Source organism: Chaetodon trifascialis, chromosome 14 (assembly GCF_039877785.1).
Source record: "Chaetodon trifascialis isolate fChaTrf1 chromosome 14, fChaTrf1.hap1, whole genome shotgun sequence".
NCBI classification, from domain to species: domain Eukaryota; kingdom Metazoa; phylum Chordata; class Actinopteri; order Chaetodontiformes; family Chaetodontidae; genus Chaetodon; species Chaetodon trifascialis.
This window is the reverse complement of record NC_092069.1, coordinates 19,700,414-19,727,773: the sequence shown is the minus strand read 5'-3', so window position 1 is coordinate 19,727,773 and position 27,360 is coordinate 19,700,414. Positions and strand designations below refer to the sequence as shown.

The window sequence follows — 27,360 nt, the reverse complement described above, 5'->3', positions numbered from 1 at the left end:
ACTTTGCACTGACGTGAGGTCCTGTTAAACTCAAAAATTTGCATCGTGAACGTACCCTTTACCTGTTAGACGCCAGGGATGCTCACTCTCTTTTTCTTTTCCCCTCAGTTTTAAAAAAAACAAGTCGTATTTAAAATAGTTTGTCTCGGTTTGTTTTAGCCCGTCAGAAGGATGGAGTGATTTCTGTCATGTACCGACCTGATGTGTCCATCTAAAGGTTAAAAAGCTTCCAAAAAGAAAGAAAGAAAGAAAGAAAGAAAGAAAGAAAGAAAGAAAGAAAGAAAGAAAGAAAGAAAGAAAGAAAGAAAGAAAGAAAGAAAGAAAGAAAAACAAAAGCTGGAGCAGCTATCAGACACTGCCGGTCTGATCTGATGTGTAGCTACCAGCAGCGGCGATGCACACCCTGCATAAACATCAGGCCGACACCTCCGGTCGCTCCACGCAAACGCCAGATTGTGTGCGCATGTTTGAGCAATCTGCTGACGTCTGCAGGAGACCGTCGTTGTTGTCGTGGAATATGATACAGCGGGGAGGAAGAACAATGAGACAGCGTGCGAGGGCAGTATGGATAACAAGCTGGAGCGAGAGAGGGAGCTGCGCTATTAATAGAAATAGTGTGAAAATATGGAGTGCAACTGCACCGACTGTGGCCTGTATAGGATTCAAATGTGCTTGCATGTGGGGAGGCGTGCATGGGAAGTGTGTGAGAGTTTCTGGGCTGTGTGAATTAAATGCTGGCATGAATCAGGACAGACACCTCTGCCCCCGTCCTCCCATGGCTTGTCCCATCTCATTTGTCAGCGAAGCATATTCACTGCTGCCGCTGTCTGTGCGTGTGTGTGTGTGTGTGTGTCTGACTGCGAGTGCATCCATGTATGTGCGCAATCAGTCACCTATTTGCATCCCTTCACTCTGGCCTGCATGAGTGTGTGTGTGCGTGTGTGTGTGTGCGTGTGTGCTCTACCATCTTAGGAAATGTCTGTCAGATAAGTGAAGCTTTCCTGTGGAGAATGCCTACACATTTCTGCATGAGTCATCCAGCGCTGCTCAAACACACCCCTACACACACACACACACACACACACACACACACACACACACACACACAGGCATATAAAACAGGCATGGGGCAAACTAGACTGCATGCCCTTAGCTGCACACACACGCGCACTAACACGCATGCATACATTCACACAGGCCTTGTCAGTGGAAACTCATTTGGCTGTTTTTCTGCTCCGCGCTGTCGTACAGGCACCGCTGTCAGCACTGCCATAAATCAGCCATCCACCCCCTGAAATCTTGAGTTCCTTTCACAGTCATCCCTCCAATTAAGATTATTGTTATCATTTTTGTCTTTGTGTGTGCGTTTGTGAGTCGGTTGCACTTGAGCAGACTGAAGGCCGACCCTGCTCACATCTGATTGTAGATAGCTGTAAATAGTGTTCAAAGGACTTAATATTTCAAAGATGAGAGAGTGCAGAGGAAAGGATGCTGTGGTGGGAAGGTTTCCCTCTTTATAGGCAAAGCGTCCAATTCGAAGCAACACGGCAAATGTTAGAGTTTCCTTCAGAGGGGACTTTATGTCAAACTTCATCAGCTGTCATGAAGTGGTTAAAACTTTGGGCTTTTACCAAAGTATGCTATAATTTTCTCTGCAAGTAAACAGCTAATTGACTTAAAAAGAGTAAACCTATGGAGGCCCAGAACGTTGAGCATAAATTGAATAAAACACTGAAAAACAAAAAGACTAAAACTAAATACAGACAAAATAAACAGCAATGAACTTCTGAAACAGACCAATGAAATGTTTAGAATAGTTTAGTTTCCTGTCTCAATGAGTCAACAGTGAATTTATTACAGGTTGAGTAGTTTTTATTTCCTAATTCAGCTGTTTTCAGTTCACAATGCTAATTTCACCAGAGAGTATTTACTTTACAACAAAATCGTCACAAAGTCTTTGTCTGTCAATCAAGACAAACAGGGCAGAACCAGTCCTGTGATTGGCTGCCCTCTTAATTAGACCATAGCAGCAGCCAATCACAAACAGATCCTGTTTGATCTGATGAAAGTCATGAAATACAATCGCTGGGAAAATGGTATCGTGAATGGCCTTCAATTACTGTTTCATGATATTGAGCTGAGTTTAAAAACATATTTTGGATTTCAGTTTCATGGTTAAATAATACATTTTGTCTTTATTGCGCTCATGATTCTTAATATTGAACACTTTGGGTCTCCATAGAACTCTACAAAGACAGCACATCCAAATTTAGATTAGGACCAGGTGGGTTCACCTCACCTTGTTTGCCATCAGTGAGGTACTTCCTGGTCATGTTGCTGAAGAGTCTTGTACAGCAGAGGAAGGGTGGTTCACATGTGTTCTTCCATCGCAGGAAGGCAAACACGACCCTGTGACGCTGAAACAAAGGGCAGTCAGTCAAATCTAACCACAAGACAAAGGTTGTGGTGTTCTAGTCTAACTACGGTTTGTTCCATCAACTCATTTCTACCAACAAGGGCAGGTTTCAGTCCTGTCGAGTCAAGCTGAGGAGAATCTGAAGGATCAGTGGATGGGTGGAGAACTGACCCCGTTAACCTCTCCGGCTCGCCCCTTTACATCTCGTCTGATCGCCTCAGATCCTCACGAGCTGTTTTTTGCGGACGGGGCGTAAAGTGGGGCGTATAGACTTTGTGGGTAATGTAGTTTGGTACTATCCTGTTGCTCTGGCCCTTCATTCCTGCATGGTCCCTATTGGTGTTCCAGCCAGCATGAGAACAAGGACACAAACTGTGAATCATCTTTGTATTTTTTAAATAAATTCCTCAGCAGCATTTACGGCTTTGGTTTTGCAAACTGTTTGTTTCTTTTAAGCACTTAATTGTTTATTTTGTTTTGTTTTTTGTAAATGACTATATTGTTTTTTGGGGTTTTTTTCTGTTGGGACTTTTTTTATTTAACTAATTATAATGTATAGATATTTATTCTAGCAATAGTCTTCCTATTAAGATATACTGTGCTGATGCATCCTCTGAATAACAGAAAATAACATATATATATATATATATATATATAGATGATGATAATAATCAAATCTGCAAAATGATTTTCCTAATAAAAATGTGAATTGAGCAGTGTTTTTTGTCGTTTTGATTTTGCTCCTCTTGCCTGAATTGGATTATAACAACGGAAGCCTCACCTGTGCTAATGTTGCTAACAAAGCTTTAGCATCAGACTGAAATATGTTTTGCACATTCATGGTTCCCAGAGGATAAATCTGAATATAGTAGAGTATAAAATACATTTTCCCTCTGAAATGAAATGCATGAAATGGGAGTACTCAAAAAAGCCTCGCTCAAATTCCTGCTTAAGTTTGCCAACAATACTTGAGTTAATGCATTCAGTTTCATTGCACCACTGCATGCTAACGCGCTAAGCTAAGATTGTGAACATAGCAAATATGACTCCAGATGAGCATCCTCAAGCATTTTCATCATGGGAATGTTAGCAGTTTGTTGTTAGCATCTACATCAAGGCACCATTGCACCTAAGTACAGCGGCCAGTAGGAGATTTCAGTGTGGATGCCATCGCCCTCATTAGCAAGATGGCCAGAATGCATCCCCCCGTGTTAACCTGCCACCCCCCACCTCCATGCTTGCGCGCCAGAGAGAGATCAGGGGCAGAGGGGCTGTTTAGCTTAATATGTTAGTCTCGTCTGCCTGCCTCATTGATCCTTTATCTGACTGAGGCTTGACCAAGTTGGAATCTATAGTTCCGACCATGGCTCTGAAACATCAGTCGCCTAACTGTGCTGTGTATTGATAAATCCATGGAGCTGTCCGTGGTCCTGAAGTCGCAGACAGCTTTGTAATTGAGACTCTTCTCTCCGCCCCGCCCTTCTGTCAGTGTAGTATATAATATTCTGAAAAGGACATACCATAAATACTCAATTTTATATATATATATACATATATTCTAGTGCTGCCACCTTCATGATCAAAGTGACAGTAACATGTAAACTGAAGAGTGACAGAATCATAGAGACACACTGCTGCCTGTTGTGTTCCTATAATAAAGGATAAATAATAGATAAGTGGATAAAATGTGTAGCATTAGAAATGTCTCAGTTATAATAAAGGTTTTGTGCAACAGTGTCTTTTGGGATGTGTGCATGTGTGTGTGTGTGTGTGCGTGTGTGTGTGTGTGTGTGTGTGTGTGTGTGTGTGTGTGTGTGTGTGTGTGTGTGTGTGTGTGTGTGTGTGTGTGTGTGTGTGTGTGTGTGTGTTGATTGGTGGTCTGGGGTGGGGGTGCTCCCCTTAGGTTAAAAATGAACAAATCACGACTGGTAACAGAGAGAGAGAGAAAGAGACGTGCTAGACTCACAGTCTCTCACTCCTGCTTTCATCTCACTTCTTTAACCCTCTAACATCTGCTCAGGGATGCTGTGCCCAGCACAGTTGCTATGGAGACAGTGTGACGTTGACGGCTGTTGTCGCATCAGTGTGGTGTGACCCTGGTGGGGACAGCGATACGTTACGACAGGCAGAGGTCTCCCAGGCTGCTGCTGGAGTGTAGAACAACACAGAAAGATTCACCCCCCAGGCCACTGTGGCAACCCCTCTCCTCTATCTTGATGAGATCATGTGGTCCACATGTAGACACACACACACTCACTCACACACACACACACACACACACACACACACACACACACACACACACACACACACACACACACACACACACACACACACACACACACGGACACACACACACACACATACTCACTCACACGTGCTTTTACACAACAGGGAAAGTCTATGTATTAGGTCAATGATTAGCCTGCCAGCGCACACATGACAGCTCAGAACAAGAGACTATTAAGGTCTGTGTGGGAGGGTTGGATCGGGGTGCCACCTCTGTCAGCCTGAGAGCATCTTTTCGTCGTGACTCATGGGCTTCCACCACTGATTTCTTAGAAAATGAAGAGCCCTGCTGTAATCCACTGTAACCGTATACTGCCTCTGCCACAAGACACAAGAGGGAGGGGGGACACTTGGAGTGAAATGGAAGAAGGAAGTGAGACAAATGAAGGAGGGAGACGGAGAAAGAAAGAGAATAGGTGAGGAAATGAAGGAGAAATGTATAGGCATCAGCATAATTTCACACGTCAGTGGAAATGAGGCCAGTGCGGTACTCTGTGGGAGTTATAAATAGCTCTCCTGTGGTTATAATAAGCAGCTAGAAAAGGTTTCCATACAGCCACAGAGAAGACATGGCTGTAGAGGTGTAGAGAGAGTGCGTGTCTGAAGGCTGGATGCACCAGCAGCTCCCTCTCTTCAGGCAGAGTGTGAAAAATAAGATGCTGTCCTGCGCATCAGGCCTTTATGTCCCCCTCACCACAGAGCAAACCGTGCACATCCAGCCAATGCTCATGCAGCAGATGCAGCACTTTTAGCCCCGTGTGGAGGAGTGGACCACAGCTCGATGGAAAACGGAGGATGCGTGTTTGCGCCGGGCCTGCCAGGAATAGAAGGAGCGGCCCACACCTCCCTGGAGGAGACGGAACGAACGCTGACCCAATGGCGCCATCGCGTGGCGACGTGGCGCAGGGGATTCCTGTGGAGAGGGGTCTTTTATACTGTGAGGCAGGCCTGCGCGGATGTAGATGTGCATGGCAGAGGGGGAAAAAACACAACTTGCAGGGTCGAAAAGTTAAGGTTATGGTAGTGTTATGAAAGATGGTTCATTTTGTGCTAAATTTGCAGCAGAAAAATTTTTGAGGACTAACGGTAAAAAAAAAAACAGTGCAAAGAAATATAAGGTTCATGCATCGCAGTCTTCATTAAATGCACAGATGAGATATTTATTTTGGTTTTTCCTTCAACAAATCCTACACAGCAAACTGGATCTTAGAGAGAAACACATTTTTAAGCTTTAACATCACAGAAACACATTTGCATTTTGGGGGACATATTACAATCAAAAAAATATATAAAGCAATATGTTGCAGACATTTTATATATGCAATTATATGCAATATATCTATTTGAGATACTAGAATAGGATTATACAGTATTTCGAACAGGGATCACCTGCATTTTAGCTCATTTCAAATACAAAGAGCATATTAAGACAAACTGTGCAGTAACCCCATTTGATTATTTGCTTACAATCTGAGGCAACAGCCATTATTTACAACTGATAAACAGACCAGAGATTAAATCTTCAGATGGAAGATAAAGACCACTAAACCAGTGAACTACAGATTAAGGTGTTTTACTTCATTGTTAAATAAACGTTTACACGCTAAGAGCAGGCAAATCATTTTGAATGGGCTTTTCATTCATGCAAGTGTTACCCATTGTACATTTTAAATGTTAATCAACATTTACAGGGCTACAAAAGTCTTTACGGGTCCTGCGCGCCTGGGGTCCCCGACAAAATAGCTGACTGAGGATACGTGTTAGTGATTTTTTCTTTGATCGAACATAATTGGCCAATAGATCAATTAAAACTCTTCTTGTTGGGAAGATGGATTGAGGAGCTCCTGGGTTTAAGGTGCTGTCACCGGATCGGATGGAAGGAGGGAGAAGGAGAGAGGGAGGAATGGAGGAAGGGAAGGAGGAGGGGGTGGAGGAGTGGACAGATCCTGGCAGCGGAGGGGGAGGCGTTTGGCTCGGTGAAGACGGGGAGTGAACGAGCAGAGCGGGTGAGAAACCAGCGGATCTGGCCCTTTAAATCACCAATACAGCGCATTCGGAGGTGAGTTTGGAGATATTCGTGCATTTTTCTGCCTGTGTATCATAATTGTAACGCGTCTGTGCGCCTCTGCGACCCCGGCTTCTCGTCACCGAGGGCGGCTGCAGCGGAGAGGGGCTTCATCAGTGTCACGAATCCGGTTTTCCCCAGCCCTGTGCCGGCAGAGAGGGTGGGGAGGACCGGGGACAGGGTCAGTGGAAGATTTCCTACTGCTCGGCTGGACCCTTGAGGACGCGCAAGCCACTGTGTCCAAAAACCTCTGGATTTTACATGCTGAAGTAGGCCGATCAATATGCATAATAGCGGAACATAAAGGCATGCGCTCCAGTCTTGCGCCCATTGTCGCTGGATGGGCTCATATTGGCTTCTGGAGCCTGCCTCCCTTAAAACATGTCACCACCCTGCTCCCACGGCTAACAGTCAGGGCCTGTTTGCAGACGTGAAGCGGTCTAGTCTGGTCTTCACTTGGGAAAATATCTCTGGCTTTGATATGTGCACAAGGTCTGCCTGTGCTTGCGCGCCCGTGCGTATGTATGAACGTATGCGTGTGTGTGTGGAGTGTGGATAGCCATGGGAGAGAGAGGACATGCTGTTCTATCCATCAAAATGCCCGCATTGTGTTTTCACACGGTAGAGCAGCGAGCAGGGCCTATAGCGGAGGACATGGCTTCGAAATGCAGGCCCGATCAGCGCTCAGGAGCAGCCAGGATCAATAAGGATTGATGCAGTTTTGCGCGTCTTGAGAGCGGCTGTGGGCTCGCTGGCTGGCCGGGGCCTGTCCAGCTCTGGTGATGTTTCTGGTCTAGGCCAAACCATCTTACTGTACAGGTTTTGCTTCTGTGCATTTACAAGAAAAAGCTTTCAATTCGGGGGCGTGGAGGAGGAGAGATCTGAGTGTGCAGGGGCACAAATTCATATCTGTGCTGCTCTTGAAGGCTGCAGCTTCCTACTCTTGCGCCATAGCAGAAAGTTTGGAAAATCAACAGGCTGAAGCATTCAAATGATGCCTCTGAAGTGTGGGGAACAGTGATTTAAGCGATGTATTTCTTAATCGTACTCTCCCCGTGAGTTGGCACTTGGTATTTCATATGAGAAAATGTGAAAGCGCACATTTCTGAGCAAAAACACCTTTACATTTTAGCTCACTTTAAAAACAAAACAAAACAAATCCAGCCCGTGAAAAGTACAATAACCCGTAAGCAAAGATTATTATTATTTGTATTTGCCCAGTTATGTTAAAATGTGTTACTTTTATTACTTTAGAGGAAGCAGAATAGAGGAGTGCCAACAAAATAGGAGCACTCACAAAAACTCCTTCGATAATCTTGTAGTTAGAATTTTTGTGGTGATGCTGATTCAACTCTGTGTTAAGCTGTTTTTCAGGCTCTGCTGTGCAGCATTAACTTGTTTTATTAAGCAGTCGCCGTCATTCGTGTGCACATTCTTCTGTTGGCTGTCACTGATGCTGCATGCAGGGTGATTTAGGGACACTGACTGTGTGTGTGCATTTGTACACATTTTGGGGACATACATCTGCTCACACAGTCACATTATTGACGCTCACCGGCACAGAAAATAGGTGCCCACAAGGTGAACAGTTGCATTTTAGTGTCTGAACAGGTTTATTGGTGAAGATCGGGGTCACAGTCGGGTCAGGCTCGAGTTGAGGCGTGTAGTGGTTAGATTAATGTTGGAGTAAGTTTCCAGTAAGGACTGTGTGGTACCCAGAATTACCAATATCAATAGTGGCATTAGCGAATGCCATAATTTATGAGGGGAATGCATCATTAATAGGCTGCTCCTGAACACATTTGGAGTAGTAGTAATTTGCCAAACGTGAGGTTTGTGTCTGTTAAAACACGAGGCAGCGGTTAATGGCGAAAAGAAAAGGTTTATTGTGTGAATTCCCTGAACGAACAAGGAGCTAACAAGGTTACTGCTTCCAGAAGGTGCTTTCACATGGCACTAAGGTACTCCTTTTGGTATCAGTTGTATCACTGACAGTACTGATACTCAAAACAAGGATTAAGTATGAGTAGCATGGATACACCCATGTCTGATCTGCAGGGAATTAATGCAATGTCATCAAAAACAAGTCTGCACGTGTGTGAGAGAGCAAACACACAGAAAAAAGACAAAAACTTTTCCAAAGTGGGGCAATATTGCCTCTAAGGGTCTTGCTGGGATTAGGATTCAGGCTCAGGGTTAAGATGAGGATTAGGATTAGTCTTCACAATTAGGGTTAGGCTGGGGGACAATCGAATGTCCTCACAAGTACAATCATACAAATGTGTGTGCAGAGGCAGAAAGAGAATCAGGTGTTATCATATAAGTCTATTCACTCCTTCAACTCTCTCTCTCACACACACACACACACACACACACACACACACACACACACACACAAAAGCCCTAATTACAGACATGAATCTCTGAGCTACTCCACAGTTGGAGTAATTAAAGCAGGACTCTCCTCCTTGGAGAGAGAGGGTGACAGACAGAGAGGCAGAGTGAGAGACACAGTCGTAACACACTCACAGTGATGCATGTGAGGAGCGAGGTGTGTTTTGATCACAGCGAACTAATACGCCGCGCTAACACGAGTGTAAAAGAAAGAAAGTGGAGGGTTTTTTATGAGTTTTTGACACAAGGGGTTTAAAAATGCTTTCTTTTTTTCCAGGAATGTCCCACCATCTGGTCGGTTCAGTGGTATTACTGTTGTTTTGTGAAGAAAAATGAAGTTGTGATGACAGATTTTGGAGGCTGATGGCGACAGTTTGGCACTGAAGCAAATTCCACCCTCATGATCTTAGACTGTTTTTAATCTGGGCCTCTCCAAAGCAAAATGTGGGCTAGTTTGAGATTTTCTAACTGAGCTCTGCCGTGATCTCAGCTTAAAATAACACCATAAATCTCCACATAAGGAGCCGTGGGACTAAATCTGAAGTCCAGTGAGTGTTTGGGATCTGTGACACAAAACTGCAAACAGAAACTAACATTTTGAAACGTTTGAAATGTGTGCCTGCCTGTAATCCAGCGTTGTAAGCAGCCAACTCACCTGCGCTCACTTTTCACAGAGACAAGCCAATGTGAGCTCAGCTGCCGTCCAGCTCTGTCGTTTTGACTTGGCACCGCTCAGACCGTCCTCTCCATCCAGTCACGCCTGTGTTCAGAGAGTCCTGTCTGCCCACCATCAGTCAGGTAACATCTCTGTGTTTGTCTGAGTGTGTGAACGCATGCTAAAAGCTTGAAGGACAGTTAGCAAATGACAAACAAACATCACATTGATGCTTTTGATAGTCATCCAGCAGTAGTTATACTGTGCACATCACCTATATATAAAATATGGATATTTCACTCATAGTGTTGCACTGCCATGTATGACCTCACGGTGGTGCTATAACTCTACCAACAGCCCCCTGAATGAAGCAATTGATGACTCTAAAGGAGAATCAGCTGGTAAAACAGTGCAGTACTATGAAAGGAAAAAAAATCCTCCTGTATGTGCAAACTACTGCAGAATTACTGAGGAGGAAGAAGTTGAAACAAACAGACGTTACAGAACACATCTCTATAGCATCTCATATTAGATGCAAGTTTCTATATATTAGAACTCACAAGTGTTTTTACCAGTTCTTTTTGTTTGTTTGTTTTTGGTTTTATATGCAGCAAACAGTCATCTTTCACTCTTTGAACCTACCTAAAACTTTAATACCAACAATCAACAGCTTCACCGACCACAACTTTTACATTTTCCTTTGTAAGATACTAAATGCATATGTACACACAGCAAATAGCTTTACTTTAAGTGTAAATTCCCAAGTCAGAACTCACATTTTGCCTTCAATGATCCGCTCAGTCTAGTCCTGTCACACGCAAATCAGAGCACGTTGAAAGCTTGTCAGCCTGCGCATGCAAACGACGGTTTGTACCCAAGTCATTTTTCACACAGCCCTTCCTCTCCCTGAGCGTATTTGATGAAATCATCCATCACTGTCTGCATGGCGAAGGTTTTCTTACTCTCTCTCTCTCTCTCTCTCTCTCTCTCTCTCTCTCTCTCTCTCTCTCTCATTCAGTTTTCTCCTGTGTTGGTGCAGTCTGATGGATCAGTATGTCTACCACTAATAATATCGCCCAGGCCAGGAAACTGGTGGAACAGCTGAGGATTGAGGCAGGGATTGAACGCATTAAGGTAGGATGACGCCTAACCGCCATGTTTGTGTATGTGTGAGTGCGATTATTCATCCACATCTGCTCCTTATACATTACTCTTACTTTCTCCCCCTCCCTCTTGGTCCCCCTGTTGCTCCCCTCTCTCCCATCCGACCTCTCTCCTCTCTAGGTGTCTAAAGCGGCAGCGGACCTGATGAGTTACTGTGAGCAGCACGCTCGTAGCGACCCTCTGCTGGTTGGGGTTCCCACCTCTGAAAACCCTTTCAAGGACAAGAAACCCTGCATCATCCTATAGCCGCGCCACTCTCCTCCTGCCCTCACGCACACACATGCAGACACACACTCACACATACACGTTCAGTACTTAAATTGATGCCCCAGACACACATGCAAACACACACTAAAAGCAGCCCAGCATACACACACGCTCACACACACACACACACACTCCAAATATAGTCACTCTGGAACAGCGCCATACCCCGGAGCCACAGCTAGGGGGCAGGTATCTTGTGCTCACAGTGGCTGAGATCAGTATATCACTGAGTATGATCCAAGGTGCTTTGGTAATATTCATATATGCTGGTAAATTGACTACAAGTGTCAGCTTAACTTGAAAAAAGGGATTTGGACATTAATAATCGGTAGGAAACCGGGATTTTTTTCTCCTTCTTTTGTCATGAAGTAAGGGGTTGGGTAAAGGATGGACAGCAGTGCCATAGGCGAGGAGTGGGAGGATGCATGTGGGCAACAGAAAAGGACAGTAGGCGCTCCCGCCAACCGTGCCAAACACGATTTGGTGTCCTATTAAAAGCTAAAATAAATGCTCTTTGTTCGAGGCGGTTAGGAAGGTCTGGGAGCTTTGCCCTCGAACCTGCCTGTGCTAAATCATGGCAGGTCATTTTGGAGCGAGCGGCTGAAGCCTTTGCCTTTATCGGGCTAGCATGTTCCCACCCAAACCCGTATTGACTGACCTTCTCTGCCTGTGGCCTCTCTATGGCCGTCTGCAGCCTTTGGCCAAACCTCCAGCTGTGCCAACATGTACAGAAAGTCGTCTCTAGATGCTGATCTGCCGTCACCGATTCCACTGCAGCTCCTTACGGCTGCGGTTGGTTGAAAGCGATGTCTAAGCTGACCTCAGATCTGCACCTATGAGGGGAACATAGTGAACTGCTCTACACAGAACTCAAGCTATTAACCCTGGACGTTTACTGCATTTTTTTCCTAAGAGATACTTGTTTGTGAACTCAATGTACGTTTTGATATTTTGTTGAAGCATTACCTTACAGATAAGATGATACTTTTTTTGGATTGTTTTGCTTTGATGTAGGTGTTGCCCCTGGCTGATCAGGTTTCTCTCATTGTCCGGCGTTAAATGCTAATGAAACGACGGGAGATCTGGCTGAAAGCCAGGGGTTGTTTCCGACCAGATACCTGCTAGGATCTTTAAACAAAGGTTTCTACTGTACATCAAGCCTCTCTGTGCTTTACCCTGAGAGAGGGCGAGGTCGCAGACTGACCACACCTGAGAATCAATCTGCAAGGCCCCCAAAGCTGGAGGAGAAAACCAAAAGCGAAAGTGAGCTTCTCAGCTTTTGTTTCGTTCTTTCGATTGGCAGGTTTTTTACAAGGTTAAGCAAAGGAAAAGAAGAGATGAATTGCTCTGGATAGCGCAAAGATGGAGGCGTTCGTTTCGTTCGCCTCTGCAGAAGAGAAGGGAGATACGTGTCGTTTTCATGCAAAATAATTCAGGCTTTAAATCAGATTAGGATGGATATGACCTGGCTTCAGCAGTCTTTACAGTTTCCGGTGGAAGAGCTTCAGCGCGAGCTCAAACTGGTCAGGGGCTGGATGAGTAAGAGCCAGCAGTCCCCGCTCCTCTCCTCCACAGCTCTCCTCCTCTCTGACAAACCAAACTTGATTGTAAAAACTGAAGACGAAGCGGGAAAAAAAATGAAGTCAAGACAAACAAACTAAGTGTATAAACTTTCTTTGAGACATGTGCAGAAGTGATAAGTTGAAGAGTAGCTGTTTTGGGTTTATTTTTTTGAGTTTCTTCTTTCTATGGAGTCCATGGAACCTGGTCAGTTGAGTATTACCCTGTACAGTGTTTGTAAGATACAAAATCTAAACACAGAATCCCTCTCTGTGGATGTTGGATTTTTTAGTACTACTTATTCTGTTCCGTCAGTCAGGATCATGTCTGTCTTCATGTATTTTTCTTTATTTTTTCGTCATTCAGGTTATAGAGGCCTGCGATAGCGGAGGATGGTTTTAACCACAGACACAAATACAAACGCCTGATGAGGATATCTTAGAATAAGATAGAAGCAACCTGTTAGGTTTAGGATCATATCCTGCTAGAGGATGAATCAACATCGGACCTCATTCCAGTGGCAAAAACCAACCTCCTGATCTATCCTTTAACACCAGAGCAGCCCACAAGTGTTGGTTTCGGTGGGCGACAGGCAACAAGGACAACACACACATGCACAAAGCACACACACCCTCTTGCAGTTGTTTTAAGTTTGTCAAAGGTTACAGGAGTGGTAAGGCTTGGCATTTAGAGCTGCTTTTGGCAGTTAATTGCTGAAAGAGAGGAGCTTTGTGCCATCATATTTACTTTTGAGCATTTAGCTGAGGCTTTTGTGAGGAGAAAGGTACAGTGACAGAGCAGGGTGGAGTCATTTGGACAGGACTTATGGCTGCTGATGGACTGTCGGGGGGTTGAACCCATTGCTTTTCTGTTGTCTAATCACTAGGTCAATATGAGCCACCTGCTACACTGACTTTTGGGGCTTTTTTTTCTTCCTTTTTTGGTGGTGGAGAGAGGTGAGCAGTTGTTTTTTGTCTTGATGGGTCCACAACTTCTCATGTGCATGAGAGCGTGCATGAGAGTTTGAAAAGCAGAAAGTCGATGATTTTGTGCTGTATTTGGTACTAAAAGTCTTATTTCCTTTATGCAAAACTTGGAGCTCCAGATTTTCTGATTTGTTTCTTGTGTGTGCGTTTGTGCGTTTGTGTGAATATGAAGATGTAGCCTGCAGCTGGTTAGCTTAGCTTAGCATAATGACTGGAAGCAGGGGGAAGCAGCTAGCAAGATCACTAACATGATGTGTTAAAAAGTGTAAAGACAAGTTGCAGTTTTACAAGAAGTTGAGCTTCAGAGGTGTTGGAAGGCTGCTTTTGTTGACTTTGGACAGAGCTAGGTCTTGTGTTTCCCCGTTTCCACTCTTTATGAGAAGCTAAGCCAAGTTTCTTGCTTTAGCTTCATATCTACGGTACAGACGTGAAATCTTCTCACCTGACTCTCAGCAAAAGACCAAACAAGCATATTTCATTAAATGTGAAAGCTGTTTCTTTTAAAGTAAATACAACTTTGCAATTCAAATCAGGGTTAAATTGCTTATTAACATCCGTGCTTGTCCACTGCAGGCGATGGTTCCTGATACAAAGCCCAGCCTCATCGCTCATTTGCCTTTGTTCCAAACAGAGAGAGCAGGCCGTTCCCAAAGTACAGAGAGAGCAGGAGCTGGAGAAAGGCCACAGAGAGTGCTGAGGGTGTGTGGTTGTGCGTGTGTGTGTGTGTGTGTGTGTGTGTGTGTGCATGTGTGTGGGGGTGTAAGTACTAGTGTTTGGTGGCTAAAAAGGATGATTTGGCATCGCAGTAGGCGGAGAAGAAAAAACAGAGGTGCACGCATTTGCGTGCGGTCTGTGTGTGCATTTGTGGGTGTGTGTTTGTGAGAGGCAGTGTGAGAACACGCAGTGCCTCCAGTGCTGTGCAGTGTCACAGAGTGATGTTACATTACTGCAACCCTGCCATTCCAGGTCAGGGTGAGTGTGACCGGCGGAGAGGTCATGTGACGGCGCGTGAGTCACAACAGCATTTATGGCCTCCGCTCGCCGTTTTTATCTGTCGGAGGTTAGCGTGCACTGGAGAGGAGTAGAGGAGGATCTGTCACAAGCTAAAATTGTTCAGTTTAAGTGTGGGAAGCTATTTTTGATGCGATGACCTGTAGCAACCCCACGAATAGTCACTGAGCTGACAAATTCACTCACTGAGAGAATTTCTTTTTTCTGTTCAGCTTTATCTGTGCCTGACTCAGCTATATTGTATTAGCTGTCGTTTATTTTCACCACTCATTTAAGCCTTAGAGACCCAAAAGAAGAGTTTGACATTTTGGGAAATACACTCATTCAGTTATTTGCAGAGAGTGAGATGAGAGGATCAATACCAATCTTTGATCTGTGTGTTCAGTATGAAGCTAAAGCCAGCAGCCCGTTAGCGTAGCTTAGCTTAAAGACTGAAAACGAGGGGAAAAAGCCAGCCTGGCTCTGTCCAAAGGTAACAAAACCCACCGACTGGCTTCTACCTTCACCCTGTAAAAACTTGTCTTTGTGAATGTGCTAGCTGTGTCCCTGTGTTTCTAGTCTCTAGGCTAAGCTAAGCTAACCAGCAGCTTGCTATTCCTTCATATTTAGCAAACAGACATGAAAGTGGTATTGATCCTCTCATTAAACTGTCAACAGTGAGTCTATGAGGAGTATTTGCCAAAATATTCCTTTAAGTTAGTCTGATTAACCTGATTTAGGCTGATATGAATGGCGGTCTTTCATCATCATTAAAAAAAAAAAAAAAAAAAAAAAAAAACAAGGAACCAGGTGAAGAAATAAATGAACTATACAAACAGAAATCTGAGTGCAAGCTGCAGTGACCGGTAGGAAGAAACTCAAAATTACTGATCTGGGATAAGCTGACGTGTCCCAGAAGCTGAGCTGCTGTAATATTGAGGAAACAACTTAGCGTTCAGTAACGGAAAGGCAGCTCCTTGTGATTGCTTTGCAAGGTGCAGCTAACGGCAAAGACTGCAAAAGATCACAGGACATAGAATAAGCATGCATACATATCAGCACACACACACACAAACACACACTGGTGTTGTCCTGGAGATGTCTGCAGAGGTTATTTTTTATCATTATTATTTTTTTAATCATTCCATAGCTGGTTGGGCTTTCAATCAGAGGCAGCCGGCCTGAATCGCTGGTTTGGCTGACAGCCTGTCTGATTGGTTGGTTGTTAGTTTGCCTTATAGTGGCGTTACTGGCGTATATTGTGTTAATGCTGGTCTTGGGGCTGTCAGATCAACAGAATGAACAGCGTTTGAGTGGAACACACGGCTCGAGATGGAAATCCACTGGTGTTGTGACACAAAGCGAGCCCATCGAAATTCATTTCTGATCAGGTGATGAGAGTCGAGGTTCCTCACTGGTGGACTCTGAAATCAGACATCACTCGATCGGCTCTGAGCCCTTCCTGAGACTCATCTTTTGTGTTCTGATCTCCTGTGTATGCATACAGTATATGTATCTTTTTGCCTTGATTGATTATGAAGAAAATATATCTATTTTTTGTAACTGTTCTCTGATGTGCCATAACTCATGTTTTCTTGCACACTGTTAATATTTTGTGGATATTGCTGTTAAAAAGATGATATTGAGAAGTAGATAACATTAATAAAAAGATGATATAATAAGAATTGCTCCTGTGTGTTTTTTATTTGGTCCATGCTGAAATATCAACAACTATTGGATGGATTACCATGAACTTTACTACAGATATGCATGATTCCCAGATGATGAATCCTACTGAGTTTGGTGATCGTTTTCATCTAGCAGCAACACAACATTGACATTTATGGTCTAAATGAACAGTTCACTTCAGACCATAAATGCTTGATTTTCATAAAACTCTGGTCAGCAGGTCCCGGATTCTTCATTTGTCCATGTAGGCAGATTTGGTTTGCAGCAGGCAGGGGCATCCATTGTGACACACATTTTAAGTCTACAAACACTTTTTCTCTAGTGCCATCATCTGGTCAAAATTTCTATTTGGTTTATGACCAAATACCTGCAAAATATGACATTTTTCCCCATCAACCTCAGCTGTGCTTTGTGTTTACTGCAAATTCGCACTTGCTAGCATGCTAGCATGTTCAACTAAAGTGGTGAAGATGGCACTTCCCTATTAGTCAGTGCCAAGCCAGATTCAATTACGACTTGGAAGTTGACATGAATGCTGTTTACAAGGTGCAAACTCATAATTACAATAACTCTGATATGACATGAACGTTGCGTTGGTGCATGCTCACAAAGCGGCCTGCAGACTCCTGGTCTTGTTAATTATTAGCTGCTGCCGAATGCATTTATTTTCTGTGGCTTTTTCTCACACTGATTGTAAAGACACACAATGCACATGTACACACACGCTCTCTGGCCGAGCAGGTACATGACGTGCAGGACAAAGATGAAAACTTACTGCACAAAGTAAACAAAGAGCTAGGTAAAGCCTGCCATTTGGGTCATTTCACAGGAATGTCATTGTTAGAAATCCTCTGTCTCAGCCCATCTTTGTGCCCTTCGAAGCACTGCTTCAGCAGTCACGAGTGTCCTCTGAGTTTCAAACTGTGCCCCCACCCCAACCCCTCTGCAAGCCAAAGCCAATCATATTTAAGGTGGACGAAGCAAAGCCAATCAGAGCTCAGTCCCCGCCATGTGTCACGCCCCTGTCCAGTTGATGGTAAACAAATGGGAGGTCCATGTGCCTGAATGTTCCCTCTCCTCTGCTCTACAGTCTGAGCTGTGGGCAGACATGTGAGAGCAAAGGGTGGAGTGGGGAGCAAAACAGACTGAAAGGAGAGCAGAGGGGAGGATAAATACCACTTGCACTGTGCTACAGGAACATCTTGCTACCTGATCGTGTGAAGATAGCATGGCATGGGTGGGGTTACACCAAAACTAATGGTCTAATGCTTTGGCTGTCAGCCCTCAGGAACATGCATCTGCAAGTTTGGCTCCATGATGTGACGGAAAACATTATAAATACTTGAATGCAAAGTGCTTGGCAGCAATTAAAATCAAAGTTTCCGCAGGCAACTTGCATCGTTCCTGCAGCTCTTCTCTCCTTGCCCGACTTGTGGAGACAGCTGATCTGCATCAGCTTGTTTTGCCTGTTTGTTCGAACACAAAGAGTTTCTGTCTCCACCCCAGTTTCCCTTTCTGACATCTGTTTACTACGAGGAAGGTGTAAGGCTTCTGACGAAGACCTTGCATGTGTTTTCCATTACTTCAGCTCAAATGTAAACTACCGTTGAATGACTCAGCCATTGTAGTTCCTGTTCCATTACGCACACAGGGCTTTTGTTTTGAAATCTGAGTGCAAACCTTTTGATAAAGCATTCAGTCAATTATGAATACAATAATTTATTGACTTAGTTAACAGCACAAAATTAGACCATAAATACGTAGCTATACAAACAACTGATACAATAAATTACTGGTATAGCGCTGTTCATATTAGTTTGACAGCATTTTATCAAAACAGCAGCACTCCTGAAGGCACAAAGATGTTGACTGTGGTTTCTTTTGCAGCACGATGAGAATTTGCAGCCGCTTCACTCATCAGATCAGACACGCTTCATTATGCTGCTCACTCTGCGTCCTCCTCTGACCAGGAGCATCATGTTCTGCGCCTCTTTCCACGATCGTTTTGGCCAATAAATCCTTCGTGACTTTAACTCCAACATCACTTCCATTTCAGTTTCCATGGTGACGATTCCTCCGCAGGTTCAGCTGCTCATTTCAAGAATGCACGCCTAGCCTTTTCTAAAGAAAGACCCAAGTATTGTACACGCATGCCACACATTCACACACACCTTCTTTCCAAGGACTCTCCCATGTCGGAATACACAGGAATGTTGAGCATAGTTTCATTACAGCATTCCTGTCTGGTCCACAGAAAACACACAGGTTTTCCAGGTAAAGGTTGGGGTGTGGAAAGGTTTCTATCAACACTACTGCTCCTCTTTTTGATTGTCACACCCCATAAACGTTGTAAGTAGCCGAACAGAAGCACAAATTTGAAGCTTGGATCTAGTTTTAGCGACAAAGTAAAAACAATGTAGCCTGAATGGGAATCAGTCTGTTTGTATCTTTTGCACAATACAGATAAACCAGTCTCCACTTTGACCGCTTCAACAGTCACTGAAGGGGAGTCCTTGGCTCCTGCTGGTCTTCAGTCAGGGTAGCCCGGCCCAGTCCACTCCAGGCCATCGCTGCACGAGCAACAAGGGTTCATGAGTATTTGAACCCAGAAAGCTCCTGTTTTTGTTCATGTATGTGGGTTCCAGTCCCTTCAGCGTTCCTGCAGGACCAGTTCAGGCACCCACTGGTCAAGGCGTCGGCTCTCCTGGCAGTAGGTCCCCACCTCTTGCAGCCTGCAGTGATCAGCCTGGGGGTTCTGCATGGGACACAAACGCAACATCAAAGTCATGTTCAGGATTTAAGGTGAATTTGGTCTGCAGAGAGCTTTTGCACTGTACAAAGCTAAATCACAAGGAAATTGGGAGAAATAGGAAAGTTTCTAAAGTCAAATGAAAGTTCACTCAGATGCTGCTAAGAGTGAAGCAACATTTTAGCTACGGGATGAAAATAATCTGTAATAATACATGTCCACTTTGGCCCCACAGTTACATAAGAGAGGGCTGTGCTGAGTCTACTCACCGTAACCAGCATGCAGTGGAGGTCTCTGTGCTCTTCCTGGTTTCTGTTGGCATCCGCAGCACCGAGCAGCTGCTGCAGCCGCTGAACTCCCGAGACTCGCAGGATGGAAAGACCGCTGTCACAGCAGAAGGACTGCAGCAGGGTGAAGTGGATCTGCAGCGCCACATCGTCTGCATCGTCAGCTGCCAGAACGCACAGGACCACACTGTCTGGGTCTCTGAGGGGGAGAGAGAAAATGAGCCAAAGACACCCGCATGTGTGGGATAGAAGCCATTTTTTGAAATGCAAGAGCAGCCAGTGATGGTGTATTCTAGGTAGAATACGTAGGTGAAGCCAAACTTAATAGATTCAACTCACGCATTGAGAAGTTTGGCTGATTCATAGATGCCAACGGTCAGGCAGTCTTGTTTCTGAGCCGTCACCAGCAACTCCTCCAGAGCCAGACCAACAGCCTGCATCCTGAGAGGGAAAGGCAGAACAATCAGCCTGCTGTTTTCTGCAAATCAAATTAACACCAGTCCTGTCAGACTCCTGCTGCAGGTCTTTCATAAAAGGTCCCTTTATTGTATCAACTAACTATTGTTAAAAAATACCTCTAAGAAATGTCAGATAAATCAGGAGTTATTTATATGCCCTCCAGTGACAGTTTCATAACTAATGTTGCATGTGGGTGATTGTGACTCAGTCAAGAGGGACTTCATATGAATACATGCTGTACGGTCTACACACAGTCTTTCTGCAGGCTGTGTAACATGCATGCACGCTGTTGCGCAACAAGTCCTAAAATTGGACTGAGAGTACATGACATTTTAAACCCAAACTTGATTTATGTATCTATGTTGTCAAACTTTAATGTGTTGACTCTTTACAAAGCTCGCAGCAGTCCCGACATCGACTCCAGCCGGATAAAGGCGCAGATCCAAGCTCACAAAGTGCGCTTTTCCTTCAGCAGTTTGAAATGCAAGGGTCAAAGGACGAGAGGCATTCTCGTCCAGCACATGATTCCCATCCACATGGCTCAGCCAAACACAAAACCACCGCTAAATCTGACAAAGTGCAGAAAACCGAGAGAGAAATCTCACCTGTTCTCGATAGACTCGAAGCTTTCCTCTGGAATCATGTCTGCAAATCCTAAATTAATCCCAATAACCGTCTGGAGGTTTCAATTATCCCTCGGCGTGTCCAGGATCAGCAGCAGCGTTTGTTGTTGGCAACGTTGCGACACTCTTTATACCGAGGCGGAGGAGGGCGGCACCGAAACTCCACCAGTTTTGCAATTGGCTGCAGAGAAAATCCAACGTCTCTCTGTGTTATGAGGACCGGTTTGATTGCGTGGCTGCACTGAGCGATGATTTCTCACGACATGAAAGCTCATTTGCTTTGTCATTCTGACTTATTGATCTGCGCGATGGGCCAAAAACTCATCGATGAAAAATCAAGTAAAAATCAACTCTTTCAAACTGTCTTTGGACGCAGATGTGCGACAGGACCTCCTTTTCATAACAGCCCGAGTTTTCATAACACAGCAGTGATTATGAAATTATGACTGACATCTAGCGGTCGACTGAGGGAAGGACACGTCAGAGTAACTGAAAACAGTCACAAGCCAGACCCTTATTTTCACTTTGTGGCTGGATAATAACAGCAAGCGTAGGACAATGACAAGAGTGTGTAACAGTGGGTTTAATTTCACGTGCATGTTAATCAGGAACGTCAAGCAGGTGCGTTAAAGGTGAATTCAAGTGAAAACAGTGATCACATGCATCGACTGAAGCTGAAGAGGTTTTTAGGAGTCAGTTCACCCACATTAAAGCAAAAGGCGTGAACAAAAAAACCTCGTTTCAGGCTTTATTTAGATGCTGTTCTAGCGCTTTCGATCGCTTTGCATGAGCTTCATCAGCAGGTGCCTTGTTCACGTCATGGAGTGTTGAATCTTTAAGTTTTCAAGCACTTTTTATTCTACAAATCTCACCTCAACATCTGTTCATCGGCACTTCTGGTGCTTTTGATCATATCACATGATCTTCAGTCCACCTGACGATGGAAGAAATGTGAAATGACAGATTATCGTGCGACACCAGGGCATTTGGCTGTAGTCGTTGTGGCAAATAAAAGCAGTTACATATAATTCAGTTTAATATTTCTGATCATGGATCGTGGTTTTCAGTTGATACGGTCTGATGTTCTGTCTTTCAAACAATGTGATGTTTAGTTTCTGCAAACACTGGTCGGGAATCATCCATGGACCTGTAGAGCTCCAGATCATCATTCACCTCTTGGTTCGCAAAGAAGCTGTCAGCGTAGTTCAGCATCTGCTCCACAGCGCTGAGCAGCAGGATGTCGGTCTCCTGGTCCAGGTCCAGCTCACCACTGTAGTTCTTCACCGGCAGCACACAGGACAACGGGATGCCCAGAGACTCACTCAGCTCCCGGGCCTGAAAGAAAGAAGCGCACACGGTTCGTCAACACGCCTGCAACAACAAGTCTCCACCTCACCGAAGACAGCTCATTGATCCCAGTGTGACGTCTCCACACCTTCCTCTGGATGTAAACACTGCGATAAACGTTCTTTAAGTCGTCAGCCACCAGCGGACAGGCCTCATCTATTTTGGTCATCAGCAGAATCTGAGGAAGTCCTGTCAGGGAACAGAAGTGGAGCGATATCAGAAGAGACGCAGCGGTTCCTAGCTTTAACTCTCAACCACCCCTGACTGACATATTTTATTGATATTTCATATTACATTAAATGCATAAGTGCAAATCATAAGATGTACGATTACCCCAAATACTGACCACAATAACTGCAAGAAGTCACTGTTAAATGAGCGATTTGGATGAATACTGAGCAGACCAGAGGTGGGTTTTTCTCATATTCATAAATTGTAGCTTCTCAATCAGCTTCTTTTGTGGCTAATTCAGCGTTTTCCTCTCTGCGATGCTTGGCCATTGTTCTATTAACTCTAGGACGAGGCTGTGAGCAGAGAGTGAAGGCTCTGTGGTTATGTGTGACTTAAGATGTGTGTTTAGGTCTTCACTGTGGCCTTATCCTGTGAGATTATATATAAAATGACAATTTGATTTCGTTTCCTTCACAGAAATGAATGAAATGCTGAGATATAGGCACCCAGGTTGGAAACCAGTGAAAAACAGAAGCTAGAGTGAAAGTTTACTGACCCCTAGGAGGAAATAGAGTCATTACAACAGCAAAATAAATATAATTCAGCATGGGAAAAGGCTGGTGTCACAAATTACTGTTGCCTCCTGTATTACTTCACATACTGAATATAAAAACATACAAAAAATGTTAAGACATGCATGGTCAAACAGTGGAACCATTCTGAAGATAACATCATCACACTGCTGACCCAGCTGGTTGGTCTTTTTCCGGATGGCAGCGAACTTGTCCAGCATTTTTTGGGAGAGGAGCGAGACCTTGCAGGTGTCGACCACATAAACCACGCAGTGAATCATGTCGTTCAGAGACGCGTTCCTCCTGTAGCTGGGAGCATCCGCCTGGAGGGGGGTGGAGGGGCTGAACTGAGGAACAAATGAGGCAGATTCATCTGTTAGTAATCACCCAACAAGCTGCATTCTTAACAGTAAGTCACTGACAAGGAGACCTGGCAGCGATCCTTCATGTGACCCTTGTAGATGCTGGCAATGTCTTCAATGTCCAAGCCAGCATCAGCCTTGTCCTCCAGCCCCATTGTGTCACACAGGATCAGAGGAAGAGCTCCACCACCTTTGCCTGCCTTGATGGTGTAGGTGCGGAACTACAGAAGAGTCATGAAATGTGATTTAAAATTTGTATTCATATTTGTCTTTTCTTCTTTAGCCTTTATGCTTTTGTTCAATATTGGATCATTTCACATTGGACATTGGATAATTTTCAGTTTTTACAATGAGCCATGACTGGTTTTATGTAAGAAGTCTTATCTTTGCTTTCCTGTACAATCTTAATCTGATATTTAACTCTGTCTTTATCTGCTGTTTTGCTGCTGTTAACCCTGGCTGCAATCTGACCTTCACGATTAGAAAAGGGACAAACTTCACCTTCAACATATCAGAGCATCACAAAGAGAAAAACTTGTGCTGGTACCTGAGTGGTCACGCTGTTGCCTGCCGTACCAGCAATGGCCTGGCATGTCATGTTGCCCCTAAAGACAGAGTTGATGGAGTTGAAGAAGCTGGATTTGCCGGCCCCAACGGGGCCCACCAGCAGCACCCGGGCTTGGTGAGCTGTTTTAATGTCAGGCTTATAGGTCAGAATGGTCTTCATTAACTGCTGCTTCCTCCTAGAGGCAACAGAAACAATGCAGACAACATTTCTGATATACCTGTTAGCTGCAAAGGGTTTAAGATAAATGTTTGATGTAGATAGTTTGAAAGCTTCAAGTCTGTTGCAGCCTAATACTAAAACATTATTTTTCTTGTGTGCTGGAGTCACAACTTTTGAGTGAGTAGCTCCATCCTGTTGTTGATTGTACATACTCAGCAGTCCACTGGATGTTCCTCCAGGGTTTGGGCAGGAGGTCTCCCAGGCCTGAGTGTGGGAAAGCATTTCATTGTAACATGAGTGCATATATTATTCAAGTCAACTATATTTTAATCAATAAAAAAGAATAATTATGTACTTTCAAGATTGTCTGAACGTGTGTGTTTGAACTACACACCTTCAGCTCGATACACTTCAAACTCAGTCAGTTTCAAGTCGTCTCCGTGCATCTCTGCAGCCTGAAAGTGGAAGCCTGTCCCCGGGTTGGACTGGAACTCAGGTTTGTCCTCAGGCAGGAACACCAGAGCGCCATAATTCGGACCAGTGGCCTTATCTATGAAAGCACACTGTCCGCTGATACCTGCCACCTTCAGCGGTTTGTTTCCCTCCGCTCTGATGCTGTAGAGGAAGGCCTCCCTGTCAATGACCTCCCCGTCGCTCTGGGTGTAGTCCTGAGAGGTGTAGGCTCCGAAGACGAACCCAGCGCCGTTGTAGGCCACGATGACCGTGGGCCCCTGCGTGTCGCAGCGGCTGTGGAAAGCAGCAGCGGTGAAGCCGTGCACGCTGGCTTTGTAAAGCAGGTGGAGTCTGACATGGCCGAGGAGAGACAGCAGCTTCATCTGCTGGTCGTTAGACAGGCTGGATGTGACCACAGGCATGACGGAGGGCAGACTGTCCAAACAGACCAGAGGATGCAGCACCATGATTAGATACTGTATGATTTATGAGAGCAACTGAAAGCGTGGATGGATGGATGAAGTTCAAACATAGTTTTTTAAAGTCAATGAAACAATATTCTAAAATAATAAAGTGTTTTTTAGGGCATAATGTGAAAAGTTTATGGTTATTTTTCTTATGGTTTTTATGTAAATGGAGGACAATGTAAGTAGTATTTTTGAAGACTCTAAAAGTCCGTATACATGCTATTTATGGTGATATATCAATCCCGAATCAAGGTGTAATAAAGAAACCGGAACCAGGCTCAAGCACCGCCCTGATGAAGCGTCTGCTCAATAAAGAGCGCTGTACTGGGCGAGAGTTGTGGGATAAATACTGAAGAGTTTTCTAGTACTATCTACTATCAAACTTCCCTTTCTTTAAAAAGCAAAAAAAAGTGCTGAAATGTGACAAATAAAATATGATATTTCGCATGTGTACGAAATGTCCTGACACTTAAACAGAAAGCAAAAGTAACCCTTCATCAATGGACAACTATAAACAACACAAATGGTCAATAGATCAACAGTCAAACAACGCAGACGCGTTTCATCTGATTAGCAGATTGTCAGTAAACGTGATCAGACTGACCTGCAGGTAAAGGTGTGCTGTTGTAATCGCAGCAGGCTGCTGTGGTTCAGACCAGCGTGTTTCTCTAACTCGGTAAACGCGAAAGTGAAAGTGTTAACACAGCAAGCGCTTTGAACTGATCAATAAAAATGAAAGACGAACTCTGGAGGGAGGAATATTTTTCTCAGCTCTTTGAGTTTTTCACAATAAAATGCTGAAAAATTCAAGTTAATCTGAGGTGAAACTCTTTTTTTGAAAATCTTTTTTTTTTATTACATGTGACTAAATCAATTAACCTGTTTTCATCATCATCATATCTACTTAAAAAAAAGCAACAATAGCACAATGGATAAATGCTTCTTTACAAGTAGAAGTCCTGCATTCAAATTTCTGTTTACTAAATACACACGTATTGGCAGTAAAATGTAGTACTACTTCAAGCATCAAAAGAAAATGTGCTCATTATGCAAAATAGTTGAAAGCAGATAAGTGCAGTACTTGAGTAAATACTTGAGTAAATTAAACTGTCCATATGAAAATGTTTGTATACAGCGAGTACTGCGGGTCTAAAAAGCTCAACACAAAGACGGGATTTGAGTTTTAAAGCCATCTCTATGTACTGTCTTATTTGACCACTAGGGGCAGTATTTTGTTTCTTTGCCTGCAATGATTACAGCAGAGCACCAGGTGTATTAATCAGAGGATGTGAGATCAGTCTGAGCTGGCAGGTGGAGGGGAGCACAGGGTCCTTACCAAGGCTGTGTTTGGATGTGTCTACCATATAGGACTGAGAAATGCAGTATAAAGTGTGTACTACATACTGCATTCTCCTACAAACATGCAAGAATGTAGTGCATGCTGCATTTTCAGTATCTCTGTCTTCATCCCTGATGAGTCAAGTGTCCCAGCCCTCTTGTGAGTTCACCTTTCTTTCCCAGTATTTTTTTAATTTTTGTTTTGTTTGTTTTCTAACCTTGCTGGGGTTTTATTTATTTATTTATTTATTTATTTATTTATTTATTTATTTATGGGTTCTGTGCTGTGTTTCTCTGGATGACATTTTGCGTTTGGAGTTATTACTTTGGTTTTGACTTTTGCCAGCCTCATGCTCCCATTAGGCTTTGTTTGGTAGCCATTCTTTGTTAATACATTTATTGAACAAGCAAGTTCAAGAAGCTCAAACACTAGAAACATATAGTTTTCTCTGGACAACCAACTTCAGTCTTGCCTCCACTTCCCATGTTGACCCCTGTCTGTATCATTTGGTAATTTGTTCGGCAGGGGCGATGTGGGAGCCCCTCCCTCACACCACCAGCCTACACAAATACCCATGTGCACCTCCCGTGCTTGGTCTGGGGGTGTATTTTCAGCAGTAGGAATACTACAGGCAGCAGTGAGTCTATGCTCTTCAGTGACAACATGTCACTGCAGTTAAGAACTTGCGCTTCCACGACTCTCCACAGACTCTTTGAATGGTGATGCACAATCTTTATTCTGCTCCCGGCCTCACAACAAGCCACACATTTTGTGACTGCGTGTACTTACAGACAAAGTGAAAGGTTCTCAGCGTTCACCCCAGCGCTCTCCCACAGTGCTTTGCTCTCTGTCTTCATGAATATCATGAATGAAATAACATACAGACATACGGTATTTTATACATGCGGGACACATACGTACAATTCTCTTGGCTACCGTGGGGCTCAAGTACTTTTTACCCATGATTACAGATCTAGTTCAACTCCAATAAACAATTTCAACAGGCAGCTTTTCTGCAGTTGTAGTGAATTTGGGTTGGACAACATGTGTGACTTAAGCACAGTTTCAAAAACAAACCAGAGATGATTGAATTAAATAAAACAAATCTCTGATGATACAAGTTTAACAGTGCATTTACATAAGTACAAAATACTTCACATAATTCAGAGCGATTTAGTCAAAACAACATAATTTCTGTATTTGGAGGCAGCATTCAGGTGGAGGGGGAAATGGTCAGTGGCATCTTTGCACTCTCATGCTTTGGTACTGAGGAAACTCTGCATGTCACATTCACGTTTGTGTGAACTGATCCTTTAAAGGCGAAACAGC

General features: G+C 44.0%; 3 protein-coding genes across 6 annotated transcripts; 1 reads left to right on the top strand and 2 right to left on the bottom strand.

The window, feature by feature from the left end:
• Window positions 1-5,021: 5,021 nt before the first annotated feature.
• Window positions 5,022-16,471, top strand: gng7 (guanine nucleotide binding protein (G protein), gamma 7). 4 transcript variants are annotated; one of them, XM_070979633.1, is made up of 4 exons: window positions 5,022-5,121; window positions 9,839-9,962; window positions 10,838-10,953; window positions 11,104-16,471. In XM_070979633.1, exons 3-4 carry the CDS (start codon window positions 10,873-10,875, stop codon window positions 11,227-11,229), a joined length of 207 nt encoding a protein of 68 aa, XP_070835734.1. In that variant the 5' UTR covers window positions 5,022-5,121; window positions 9,839-9,962; window positions 10,838-10,872; the 3' UTR covers window positions 11,230-16,471. The 4 variants fall into 4 exon arrangements, with proteins under 4 accessions (XP_070835734.1, XP_070835731.1, XP_070835733.1 ...); XM_070979630.1 differs by lacking the exon at window positions 5,022-5,121 and adding an exon at window positions 6,631-6,764; XM_070979632.1 differs by lacking the exon at window positions 5,022-5,121 and adding an exon at window positions 6,789-6,951.
• A 2-nt stretch (window positions 16,472-16,473) lies between these two features.
• On the bottom strand, window positions 16,474-21,027 carry LOC139342502 (growth arrest and DNA damage-inducible protein GADD45 beta-like). The gene is made up of 4 exons (XM_070979629.1): window positions 20,576-21,027; window positions 19,851-19,952; window positions 19,494-19,710; window positions 16,474-19,230 (listed from the first exon to the last, which is right to left on the bottom strand). The coding sequence occupies exons 1-4, from the start codon at window positions 20,611-20,613 to the stop codon at window positions 19,126-19,128; spliced, it is 462 nt and encodes a 153-aa protein (XP_070835730.1). The 5' UTR covers window positions 20,614-21,027; the 3' UTR covers window positions 16,474-19,125.
• A 404-nt stretch (window positions 21,028-21,431) lies between these two features.
• Window positions 21,432-24,647, bottom strand: LOC139342500 (interferon-induced protein 44-like). The gene is made up of 7 exons (XM_070979626.1): window positions 24,167-24,647; window positions 23,985-24,036; window positions 23,593-23,788; window positions 23,114-23,266; window positions 22,859-23,030; window positions 22,029-22,129; window positions 21,432-21,928 (listed from the first exon to the last, which is right to left on the bottom strand). Exons 1-7 carry the CDS (start codon window positions 24,645-24,647, stop codon window positions 21,686-21,688), a joined length of 1,398 nt encoding a protein of 465 aa, XP_070835727.1. The 3' UTR covers window positions 21,432-21,685.
• Window positions 24,648-27,360: the final 2,713 nt, after the last annotated feature.